We start from the raw sequence: 12,646 nt of genomic DNA, 5'->3' as shown, positions 1-12,646 counted from the left end.
TGGGGCAAAAAAAAAAGTATTTAGTCAGCCGCCAATTACAGCTATATTCAATGGTAAAAAAAAAAATGGTACACTTTGAATGTGTTTTTGACACCTTTTGACCATAAAAGGAATGATAAACTACACGAACCAAATAATATAAACGCTACATGCAACAATTTCAAAGATTTTAACCGAGTTACAGTTTATGTGAGGAAATCAGTCCATTTGAATACATTCATTGGGCCCTAATCTATTGATTTCACATGACTGGGAATACAGATATGGATCTGTTGGTCACAGATACCATTCATAAATAGGTAGGGCCTTCAATCAGAAAACCAGTCAGTATCTGGTGTGACCACCATTTGCCTCATGCAGCGTGGCATCTCCTTCACATCGTGTTGATCAGGCTGTTGATTGTGGAATGTTGCCGGATGTTGGCAGGAACTGGAACACGCTGTCGATCCAGAGCATCCCGAACATGCTCAAACGGGTGACATTTCTGTTGAGTGCAGGCCGTGGAAGAACTGGGACATTTTCAGCTTCCAGGAACTGTGTCCAGATCCTTGCGACTTGGGGCCGAACATGATCATACTGAAACACTATGGCGGCGGATGATTCGAACAACAATGGGCCTCAGGATCTCGTCACGGAATCTGTCCTCATTCAAATTGCCATTGATAAAATGCAATTGTGTTCGTCATCTGCCCAGTATTTGTATTGCTGTTATTATTTCACTGAGATGAGATAAGATGTTTTTGAATCTGTTTTTTAAGTCAAATTGTATTACTTGATGTGGAATAGAGTTCCAGGTAGTCATGGCTCTATGTAGTACTGTAGAATAGAGTTCCATGTAGTCATGGCTCTATGTAGTACTGTAGAATAGAGTTCCATGTAGCCATGGCTCTATGTAGTACTGTGGAATAGAGTTCCATGTAGTCATGGCTCTATGTAGTACTGTGGAATAGAGTTTAATGTAGTCATGGCTCTATGTAGTACTGTGGAATAGAGTTTCATGTAGTCATGGCTCTATGTAGTACTGTGAACTTCCCAAAGTCTATTCTGTATTTGGGGACTGTGAAGAGACCTCTGGTGGCATGTCTTGTGGGGTATGCAGGGGTGTCTGAGCTGTGCGCCAGTAGTTTAAACAGACAGTTTGGTACATTCAACATGTCAATACCTCTCACAAATACAAGTAGTGATCAAGTCAATCTCTCCTCCATTTTCAGCCAGGACAGATTGACATGCATATTATTAATGTTAGCTATTTGTGTACATCCAAGGGCCAGCCGTGCTGCCCTGTTCTGAGCCAATTGCAATTTAGTCCCTCTTTGTGGCACCACACGACTGCACAGTAGTCCAGGTGTGACAAAACTTGGACCTGTAGGACCTGCCCTGTTGAGAAGGCAGAACAACACCTTATTATGAACAGACTTCTCCCCATCTTAGCTACTGTGGTACCAATATGTTTTGACCATGACAGTTTACAATCCAGGGTTACTCCAAGATGTTTAGTCTCCTCAACCTGCTCAATTTTCACAATATTCATTACTAGATTTAGTTGAGGTTTAGTGAAATATGTGTCCCAAATGTAATGCTTTTAGTTAGACAATAATGTTTTCACCTCTTCCAAACGTACCTCTCGGAATTCAAAATTACAATGTTTGTCTTTCATAATTTGGTCAAATATACTTGGCTGTGTAGTGTCAGAGTTTGTTGTTTGCATGTTATGCCTACTTGTATTGCTAATCTTACCAATGAAAAAAATAATTAAAGAAGTTGGCCATATCAATGGGTTTTGTGATGACTGAGCCATCTGATTCAATGAATGGTGGAGCTGAGTTTGCCTTTTTGCCCCAAAAATTTCATTTATCGTACTCCAAAGCTTTCAACTATCATTCTTTATGTCATTTATCTTTGTTTCATGGTGTCATTTTTTCTTTTTAAAAATTCAGTTTAGTCACATGATCTCTCAATTGGCCAATCGGTTGTGCAGCCAGACCTGTTTTGCCATTTATTTTGCCTCATCCCTCTCAACCATATAATTTTTCAATTTCACATCAATCCATGGGGATTTAACAGTGCCTACAGTCATTTTTCTTAATGGGAGCATGCTTATTAGTAACTGGAATAAGCTATTTCATAAATGTGTCATGTGCAGCATCTGGTTGTTCCTCCATTGCACACCACAGACCAGCAAATATGATTCACATCAACAACATAGGAATCACTACAAAACGTATTGAATGACCTCTTATACACTATATTAGGCCCAGCCTGACCTCTTATACACTATATTAGGCCCAGCCTGACCTCTTATACACTATATTAGGCCCAGCCTGACCTCTTATACACTATATTAGGCCCAGCCTGACCTCTTATACACTATATTAGGCCCAGCCTGACCTCTTATACACTGTATTAGGCCCAGCCTGACCTCTTATACACTGTATTAGGCCCAGCCTGACCTCTTATACACTGTATTAGGCCCAGCCTGACCTCTTATACACTATATTAGGCCCAGCCTGACCTCTTATACACTATATTAGGCCCAGCCTGACCTCTTATACACTATATTAGGCCCAGCCTGACCTCTTACACACTGTATTAGGCCCAGCCTGACCTCTTATACACTATATTAGGCCCAGCCTGACCTCTTACACACTGTATTAGGCCCAGCCTGACCTCTTATACACTATATTAGGCCCAGCCTGACCTCTTACACACTATATTAGGCCCAGCCTGACCTCTTACACACTATATTAGGCCCAGCCTGACCTCTTACACACTGTATTAGGCCCAGCCTGACCTCTTATACACTATATTAGGCCCAGCCTGACCTCTTACACACTGTATTAGGCCCAGCCTGACCTCTTATACACTATATTAGGCCCAGCCTGACCTCTTATACACTGTATTAGGCCCAGCCTGACCTCTTATACACTGTATTAGGCCCAGCCTGACCTCTTACACACTGTATTAGGCCCAGCCTGACCTCTTATACACTATATTAGGCCCAGCCTGACCTCTTATACACTATATTAGGCCCAGCCTGACCTCATACACTATATTAGGCCCAGCCTGACCTCTTACTCTTATTAGGCCCAGCCTGACCTCTTATACACTATATTAGGCCCAGCCTGACCTCTTACTCTTATTAGGCCCAGCCTTTGTAACTGTGGTTTTCCTAGAAGTGGTTTCTGTATTGTGATCACTACATCCGATGGATTTGGATACTGCTTTAAAGCATATTTCTGTAGCTTTAGTAAAGATGTGATCAATACATGTTGACAATTCGATTCCTGTGCTGTTTATAGCTACCCTGATAGGTTGATTGATAACCTGAACCAGGTTGCAGCCACTAGTTACAGTTTGAAGCTTTCTGTTGAGTGGGTAGCCTGTTGAAAGCCAGTCAATATTTAAATCACCCAGAAAATATACCTTTCTATTAGTATCAAAGACATTATCAAGCATTTCACACACTTTATCCAGATACTGACTGTTAGCACTTGGTGGTCTATAGCAGCTTCCCACCAGAATGGGCTTTAGGTGAGGCAGATGAACCTGTAGCCATATTACTTCAACAGTATTTAACATGAGATCCTCTCTAAGCTTTACAGGAATGTGGTTCTGAATATAAAACAGCCACACCTCCACCTTCGGCATTTTTGTCTTCTCTGTAGCTGTTATAACCTTGTATTGCTACCACTGTATCATCAAAGTTATTATCTAAGTGAGTTTCCAGAGATTGTCACAATATGTAAATAAATGTGTGCACAAAATTTGAGAGAAATAAGCTTTTGTGCTTGTGGAAGATTTCTGGGATCTTTTATTTCACTTCATGAAACATGGTACCAACACTTTACATGTTGCGTTTATATTTTTGTTCAGTGTAGATCGGGTACACCAATATAATTGACTGCTGAAGCTGCACCCCACGTCACAAAAATTACTATGAAATCACCTTATATTCAGTGAAATTAAGAAAGATATTCATTTTTATTTTTCAAAATTGTAGATATTCTGTACATGTGTAACTGACAGTATTTTTTGGGGGGGCTTGATCTAATTCTATGTTGTCACTAAATAGGGAGCAGCAATGACTGGACAGACAAGAATAATGGGAGCACACACACGACAGCACACGTACGTTAATTTTCTCTCGGAACCAAAGAGCCAGTTACCGATTGTACACACACGGAATTCATTATGATCAGACACACAGGCAAGATGGCGGAGGGAGATTCATGGGGTAATAATCCACCTGTGTGTGGAATGGCGTATTATTCAAGTTATACCTCATCGTTGACAATTACACATATCAGAGAGGATAGTTTAAGTTTGTAAAAAAAATGTTTGTATTGTTGGTCTTAGATGCGGACACTTTTGATCCGGATGAGCTTGTTATCGGGACCAAGAAGGCTGTTGTAGCGGATAAATGGGAAGGCGAGGACGAGGATGACGATATCAAGGTAACCAGCTAAATTAATTAGCTGGCTAACATCACAGTTGAGTGGACAACCAAAACAACACTATATCATTTATCGAGAACGTGTATTTTACTCTGAATATCACCTGAACCTTAAATTGATTTCGAGGTCCTCTCTTCGCATCCTAGCTAACTAAGGTTAGATCACCCAGAACCCAGATGATGTGCACAGTGTTAGCCAGTTAGCTAAAGTTTAGCCGAGTGGTCCCCAGTCTAGCGAGGACCAGTATGATGACTCATATGATGACAGTTGTTATTGATATATATACATATACAGTGGGGAGAACAAGTATTTGATAACCTGCTAAATCGGCAGTGTTTCCTACTTACAAAGCATGTAGAGGTCTGTCATTTTTATCATATGTACACTTCAACTGTGAGAGACGGAATCTAAAACAAAAATCCAGAAAATGACATTGTATGATTTTTTAAGTAAATAATTTGCATTTTATTGGATGACAAAAGTATTTGATCACCTACCAACCAGTAAGAATTCCAGCTCTCACAGACCTGTTAGTTTTTCTTTAAGAAGCCCTCCTGTTCTCCACTCATTACCTGTATTAACTGCACCTGTTTGAACTCATTACCTGTATAAAAGACACCTGTCCACACATTCAATCAAACAGACTCCAACCTCTCCACAATGGCCAAGACCAGATAGCTGTGTAAGGACATCAGGGATAAAATTGTAGACCTGCACAGGCTGGGATGCGCTACAGGACAATAGTCAAGCAGCTTGGTGAGAAGGCAACAACTGTTGGCACAATTATTAGATAATGGAAGAAGTTCAAGATGACAGTCAATCACCCTCGGTCTGGGGCTCCATGCAAGATCTCATCTAGTGGGGCATCAACGATCATGAGGAAGGTTAGGGATCAGCCCAGAACTACACGGCAGGACCTGGTCAATGACCTGAGGAGAGCTGGGACCACAGTCTCAAAGAAAACCATCAGTAACACACTATGCAGTCATATATTAAAATCCTGCAGCGCACGCAAGGTCCCACTGCTCAAGCCAGCCCCATGTCCAGGCCCGTCTGAAGTTTGCCAATGTCCATCTGGATGATCCAGAGCAGGAATGAGAGAAGGTAATGTGGTCTGAGGAGACAAAAATAGAGCTTTTTGGTCTAAACTCCACTCGCCGTGTTTGGAGGAAGAAGGATGAGTACAACCCCAAGAACACCCTCCCAGCCATGAAGCATGGAGGTGGAAACATCATTCTTTGGGGATGCTTTTCTGCAAAGGGGACAGGACGACTGCACCGTATTGAGGGGAGGATGGATTGGGCCATGTATCGCGAGATCTTGGCCAACAACCTCCTTCCCTCAGTAAGAGCATTGAAGATGGGTCGTGGCTGTGTCTTCCAGCATGACAACAACCCGAAAAATACAGCCAGGGCAACTAAGGAGTGGCTCCGTAAGAAGCATCTCAAGGTCCTGGAGTGGCCTAGCCGGTCTCCAGACCTGAACCCAATAGAAAATCTTTGGAGGGAGCTGAAAGTCCGTATTGCCCAGTGACAGCCCCGAAACCTGAAGGATCTGGAGAAGGTCTGTATGGAGGAGTGGGCCAAAATCCCTGCTGCAGTGTGTGCAAACCTGGTCAAGAACTACAGGAAACATATGATCTCTGTAATTGCAAACAAAGGCTTCTGTACCAAATATTAAGTTATGCTTTTCTGATGAATCAAATACTGATGTCATGCAATAAAATGCAAATTAATTACTTAAAAATCATACAATGGGATTTTCTGGATTTTTGTTTTAGATTCCGTTTCTCACAGTTGAAGTGTACTTATGATAAAAATTATACCTCTACATGCTTTGTAAGTAGGAAAACCTGGCAGTACAGGTCAGTAGTTGTAGTACAGGTCAGTAGTTGTAGTACAGGTCAAATCAAAATCAAATCAAATGTATTTATATAGCCCTTCGTACATCAGCTGATATCTCAAAGTGCTGATCCCAGCCTAAAAACCCAAACGGCAAGCATTGCAGGTGTAGAAGCACGGTGGCTAGGAAAAACTCTCTAGAAAGGCCAAAACCTAGAGAGGAACCAGGCTATGTGGGGTGGCCAGTCCTCTTCTGGCTGTGCCGGGTGGAGATTATAACAGAACGGCCAAGATGTTCAAATGTTCATAAATGACCAGCATGGTCAAATAATAATAAGGCAGAACAGTTGAAACTGGAGCAGCAGCACAGTCAGGTGGACTGGGGACAGCAAGGAGTCATCATGTCAGGTAGTCCTGGGGCATGGTCCTAGGGCTCAGGTCCTCCGAGAGAGAGAAAGAAAGAGAGAAGGAGAGAATTAGAGAGCACACTTAGATTCACACAGGACACCGAATAGGAGAGAAGTACTCCAGATAAAACAAACTGACCCTAGCCCCCCGACACAAACTACTGCAGCATAAATACTGGAGGCTGAGACAGGAGGGGTCAGGAGACACTGTGGCCCCATCCGAGGACACCCCCGGACAGGGCCAAACAGGAAGGATATAACCCCACCCACCAGTCCGGGTCAGTAGTGGTAGTACAGGTCACTAGTCCAGGTCAGTAGTGGTAGTACAGGTCAGTAGTGGTAGTACAGGTCAATAGTGGTAGTGCAGGTCAGTAGTACATTTTCATGTTATGAAAATTTTCCTTAAGCTATTTTAAACATCTTCATTTACATTGGCAGCCATTTTGAATTCAAGTTTGCAATGCGTACCCCTTCTAGGATGTATTTCGTATCATCTGAAGGAGCGGCAGGTAGCCTAGTGGTTAGAGTGGAGGGGCGGCAGGTAGCCTAGTGGTTAGAGTGGAGGGGCGGCAGGTAGCCTAGTGGTTAGAGTGGAGGGGCGGCAGGTAGCCTAGTGGTTAGAGTGGAGGGGCGGCAGGGTAGTCTAGTGGTTAGAGTGGAGGGGCGGCAGGGTAGCCTAGTGGTTAGAGTGGAGGGGCGGCAGGGTAGCCTAGTGGTTAGAGTGGAGGGGCGGCAGGGTAGCCTAGTGGTTAGAGTGGAGGGGCGGCAGGGTAGCCTAGTGGTTAGAGTGGAGGGGCGGCAGGGTAGCCTAGTGGTTAGAGTGGAGGGGCGGCAGGGTAGCCTAGTGGTTAGAGTGGAGGGGCGGCAGGGTAGCCTAGTGGTTAGAGTGGAGGGGCGGCAGGGTAGCCTAGTGGTTAGAGTGGAGGGGCGGCAGGTAGCCTAGTGGTTAGAGTGGAGGAGCGGCAGGTAGCCTAGTGGTTAGAGTGGAGGGGCGGCAGGGTAGCCTAGTGGTTAGAGTGGAGGGGCGGCAGGGTAGCCTAGTGGTTAGAGTGGAGGGGCGGCAGGTAGCCTAGTGGTTAGAGTGGAGGGGTGGCAGGTAGCCTAGTGGTTAGAGTGGAGGAGCGGCAGGTTGCCTAGTGGTTAGAGTGGAGGGGTGGCAGGTAGCCTAGTGGTTAGAGTGGAGGGGCGGCAGGTTGCCTAGTGGTTAGAGTGGAGGGGCGGCAGGGTAGCCTAGTGGTTAAAGCGTTGGGGCTAGGAACCGAAAGGTTGCAACTGTTCCCCGGTAGGCCGTCATTGAAAATAAGAATTTCTGAAGCTTATATCCATTTGTCCCTAACCTTGTTTTCTCCTGTTTCCTGTTTTGAAGGACAACTGGGATGATGACGAGGAGGAATTGAAAAAAACAGAAGAGAAAAAAGCAGGTATTTTTTTAAACCACGTGAATTGAACCAGTGAGATCTGACTATATTAATTGAATACAAGCTCAATAGTTATTTATTTTTCTCTTGTCTTTGTAGCAGAGACAAAACTATCTGAAAAGAAGAAATTAGCTGAAAAAATCAAGGAAAAGGAAAGTTTACAAATGAAAAAACAAGAAGAGCTGAGAAAGCGGGTAGGTGTTTTTTTTTTTTAAGTAGGTGTTTTTTAAAAGTAGGTGTTTTATAAAGTAGGTGTTTTTTAAAGTAGGTGTTTTTTAAAGTAGGTGTTTTATAAAGTGTGTTTTTTTAAGTAGGTGTTTTATAAAGTAGGTGTTTTTTTTTAAGTAGGTGTTTTATAAAGTAGGTGTTTTTTTTAAGTATGTATTTTTTTTAAAGTAGGTGTTTTTTAAAGTAGGTGTTTTTTTTTAAGTAGGTGTTTTTATAAAGTAGGTGTTTTTATAAAGTAGGTGTTTTTTTTAAACTAGGTGTTTTTTTTAAAGTAGGTGTTTTTTTTAAGTAGGTGTTTTTATAAAGGTGTTTTTTTTTAAAGTAGGTGTTTTTTTTTAAGTAGGTGTTTTTTTTTAAGTAGGTGTTTTTTTTAAAGTAGGTATTTTTTTTAAAGTAGGTGTTTTGCATACAGGGATTTTTTTTTCTTGTTGTTGCTATGGAGTACATTCGTTATGGCAACCCAGCTACTGCAACAGTGACTGCTAGTTTGCTTATCAAAATTCAGCAGAAACTGAACCTTTTTTTGCTTTAAGCCAATTTCCCTGATTATTTGAGTTGTATTTATCAAATTTTTAAAGTTTAATTTTAAATCACTAGAAGAGACTTTTTAATTTTGGTTTGGGCCCATATTAGGAAACAAACTGTATTTCATCTGGTTTTCCGGACCCAGATTAATTAAGCCTCTAAAATCAGCCTTAAGGGGTTTCACACACTGTCCATGAATAACAAAGTCATTGGCTGCTGGATCTGAAAGTATATTTCTTTGTGTTTGTTTGTTAGTTAGAGGAATCACAGGAAACAGAACTCTCACCGGAGGATGAGCTAGCAGAGAAACTCAGAGTGAAGAAGCTACAGGAGGACGCTGATCTTCTATTGGCTCAGGAGGCTTTCGGTAAGAGACCTGTATTACAGGAGGACGCTGATCTTCTATTGGCTCAGGAGAACGCTACCTGCTCGACTGCATAGTGCCAACTGTGAAGTTTGGTGGAGGAGGAATAATGGTCTGGGGCTGTTTTTCATGGTTCGGGCTAGGCCTCTTAGTTTCAGTGAAGGGAAATCTCAACACTACAGCATACAATGACTTTCTAGACGATTCTGTGCTTTCACATTTGTGGAAACAGTTTGGGGAAGGCTCTTTCAGCGTGAATACCCCCGTGCACAAAGCGAGGTCCATGCAGAAATGGTTAGTCGATCAGTGTGTTTAGAACTTGACTGCACAGAGACTTGACCTCAATCCCATCGAAAGCCTTCGGGATGAATTGGAATGCTGACTGCGGGCCTAATCGCCCAACATCAGTGCCCGACCTCACTAATGCTCTTGTGGCTGAATGGAATCAAGTCCCCCTGCAGCAATGTACCAACATCTAGTGGAAAGCCTTCCCAGAAGAGTGGAGGCTGTTATAGCAGCAATGTTCCAACATCTAGTGGAAAGCCTTCCCAGAAGAGTGGAGGCTGTTATAGCAGCAATGTTCCAACATCTAGTGGAAAGCCTTCCCAGAAGAGTGGAGGCTGTTATAGCAGCAATGTTCCAACATCTAGTGGAAAGCCTTCCCAGAAGAGTGGAGGCTGTTATAGCAGCAATGTTCCAACATCTAGTGGAAAACCTTCCCAGAAGAGTGGAGGCTGTTATAGCAGCAATGTTCCTACATCTAGTGGAAAGCCTTCCCAGAAGAGTGCAGGCTGTTATGGCAGCAATGTCCCAACATCTAGTGGAAAGCCTTCCCAGAAGATTGGAGGCTGTCATAGCAGCAATGTTCCAACATGTAGTGGAAAGCCTTCCCAGAAGAGTGGAGGCTGTTATAGCAGCAATTTTCCAACATCTAGTGGAAAGCCTTCCCAGAAGAGTGGAGGCTGTTATGGCAGCAATTTTCCTACATCTAGTGGAAAGCCTTCCCAGAAGAGTGGAGGCTGTTATAGCAGCAATGTACCAACATCTAGTGGAAAGCCTTCCCAGAAGGATGGAGGCTGTTATAGCAGCAATGTTCCAACATCTAGTGGAAAGCCTTCCCAGAAGAATGGAGGCTGTTATAGCAGAAAAAGAGGGACCAACTACATATTAATGCCCATGATTTTGGAATGAGATGTTCAACAAGCAGGTGTCCACATACTTTTGGTCATGTAGTGTATGTTGAATGATAAATATTTAAGGCTGACAGTCTACACGTATTACAGATTCATAGAAAGCTTTACAGAGAATCTGCCATTTATATTGCAAAATGTCTGGTTTAAGCATCAAGAGTTTTAGACATTGTCAACACCAGTTGCCTGTGGAAAGCTTCATATCATTGGTGCTCAAATCATTTTTTCCTTCTCAAATCAGGTGTCGTCAACAACGTAAAAGGAATTGATGCCATAAGCCCGTCTTCTAAAGATGAGTTCAGAGTTTGAAAAGTTGTTAAAAGACAAGATATCACCTTTTGAGACTTCAATACACTATTCCGGCTTCCTGGAGTCCTTGTTTCGAGACCTCTGTCTCTCATGTAAGTATTGATTTAATAATATACCGTTTGAAAAGTAACCGATGTTATTGGTCATGCATCTCAACGGTCAGTGGGGCTGTTCCTGTATTATATGAAATACTGTTTTAACTGTGCATCTCTTATGTTACAGTGGAGGTAGAGGACTTGAAGAAAGTCAGCAACTCCCTCACAGTCTTACTAAGTGAAAAACAGAAACAAGAAAAGGTTAGTGGGTTTTTTATTATTTTCTTTTTCAAAATGACAGACAAAAAAAAAGTTAAAAAAAAAAAAATCTGTGACAAAACTGACATGCTTTATTTACAAATAAACCAAAAGCAAGCTTTTAAAATGGTTACATACAGAGACATTTATCACCAGTATCCATGGTCTACTTAGACCGGTATTCAGTCCGGGTCATGTTCATTAGGCATCAAACGGAAGAAAACAGACTGAGGCGTGCCCTAATGGACATGATGATAAAATGAATTACTGTCATAAGACAAAACGAATCCGTCTTTATTTCCAACAGCAGCTGAATAAAGGGAAGAAGAAAAAGAAAGGTGTGGTTGCTGCCGGAGGGATGAAGTCCAAGATGAAGGATGACCTATCGGACTACGGAGAGTTCGATGGAGGTTACGCACAAGACTACGAGGACTTCATGTGACGTGACACCAACCCGATTTCTGTCTCAAACGACACCCTGTTCCCTATGTAGAACCCTTTATATAGGGGATAGGGTGGCATTTAGTAGGGTTCCAATGTCTGTCCCCATTCCCCCTCCGCTCTGCTCCACCAAGCCCCCTCAGGGCATGACCTATGACCTATTCTACTGCCCAGAGCCATCCAATGATAACCACCCTTATGTCGCCCGCCGCCAGCCGCACACAAACTCGATTCTGAAAAGAAGTGTTGAATGGTTTGACGAGGAACGTCTGATTTCAGCAGGGTTGTTTCTCCTCGTTAGAAATTCCTTCAACGATTCCTCGAAACTGACTGACCAATAAGACTGTGTTCTGGATACCAAAATGTTTCACCTCCCATAATGAGATGCGAAAACCCAGCATCAAACTTGTTTTTTTTCCCAATCCTAGAATGAATTTAATTAGATCTTTTAAAATAAATGATCTGTCAAACAAAATTTAATTGTTACTGTTTGACGAAGGAAAATACATTTTGTATTTTACATTTTGCATTTCAATAAATAGCCGTAGGGTCAAGTAGTAAACACGGCGCTGACCATTTCATCCTGGGCCTATGTTCACAAAACGTCTGAGTAGATACGCTGATCTAGAATCAGATGGCCCCCCCCCTTCTTATTCATTATGATCAGAAAAAGACTAAACTGATCCTAGAGCAGCACTGCTACACTGAGAAACCCAGTATAATCGCTGCCACTGAGTTGAAGCAACAATCACTCTAGGTCTCCTTGGCATAACTTTGCACGGCTTGTATCAAGTGAGGTGAGAAACAGACCAAATGTATTTAGGAAAGAAGGTTGTACTGGGTTATTATCACTTGTTTTTCTTTTTCACAGCACATTTTCAGGATTGGTAATGGAAATATAAACAATATTAAAGATTAAAGTTGTCTTATTTTATCCACCTAATTTAATAAAATCACTGTTTTAAGAATATTTTTTTAATGCATTTTAGAATAACAAATGAAGTATTTTAATGTTATTTATGGGTTGATCTGCTAATTGCGCCCAGAGCATAACAGGGAAATACATTGGATTTGGAGAAAAAAAAAGGTCTTAACTTGTTTCGAGGGTGAAATTTCAAACCACAATATTATGTCGTCATGATAACCAAATTTTGTTCAACTTGCATTGCAAGGTTT

General features: G+C 42.2%; 1 protein-coding gene across 1 annotated transcript; it reads left to right on the top strand.

The window, feature by feature from the left end:
* The first annotated feature begins 4,149 nt into the window (after window positions 1–4,149).
* On the top strand, window positions 4,150–12,438 carry eif3ja (eukaryotic translation initiation factor 3, subunit Ja). The gene is given in 9 exon segments (XM_090213802.1): window positions 4,150–4,234; window positions 4,357–4,454; window positions 8,069–8,123; window positions 8,220–8,314; window positions 9,129–9,240; window positions 10,669–10,726; window positions 10,728–10,828; window positions 10,959–11,032; window positions 11,337–12,438. Coding segments are annotated over 9 exon segments (771 nt in total). The 5' UTR covers window positions 4,150–4,191; the 3' UTR covers window positions 11,472–12,438.
* Window positions 12,439–12,646: the final 208 nt, after the last annotated feature.

This window comes from Oncorhynchus mykiss, chromosome 2 (genome assembly GCF_057628025.1).
Source record: "Oncorhynchus mykiss isolate SJ-2025 chromosome 2, ASM5762802v1, whole genome shotgun sequence".
NCBI classification, from domain to species: domain Eukaryota; kingdom Metazoa; phylum Chordata; class Actinopteri; order Salmoniformes; family Salmonidae; genus Oncorhynchus; species Oncorhynchus mykiss.
Note: the sequence above shows the minus strand (reverse complement) of the source record. Positions and strands in the feature narration are given on the sequence as shown.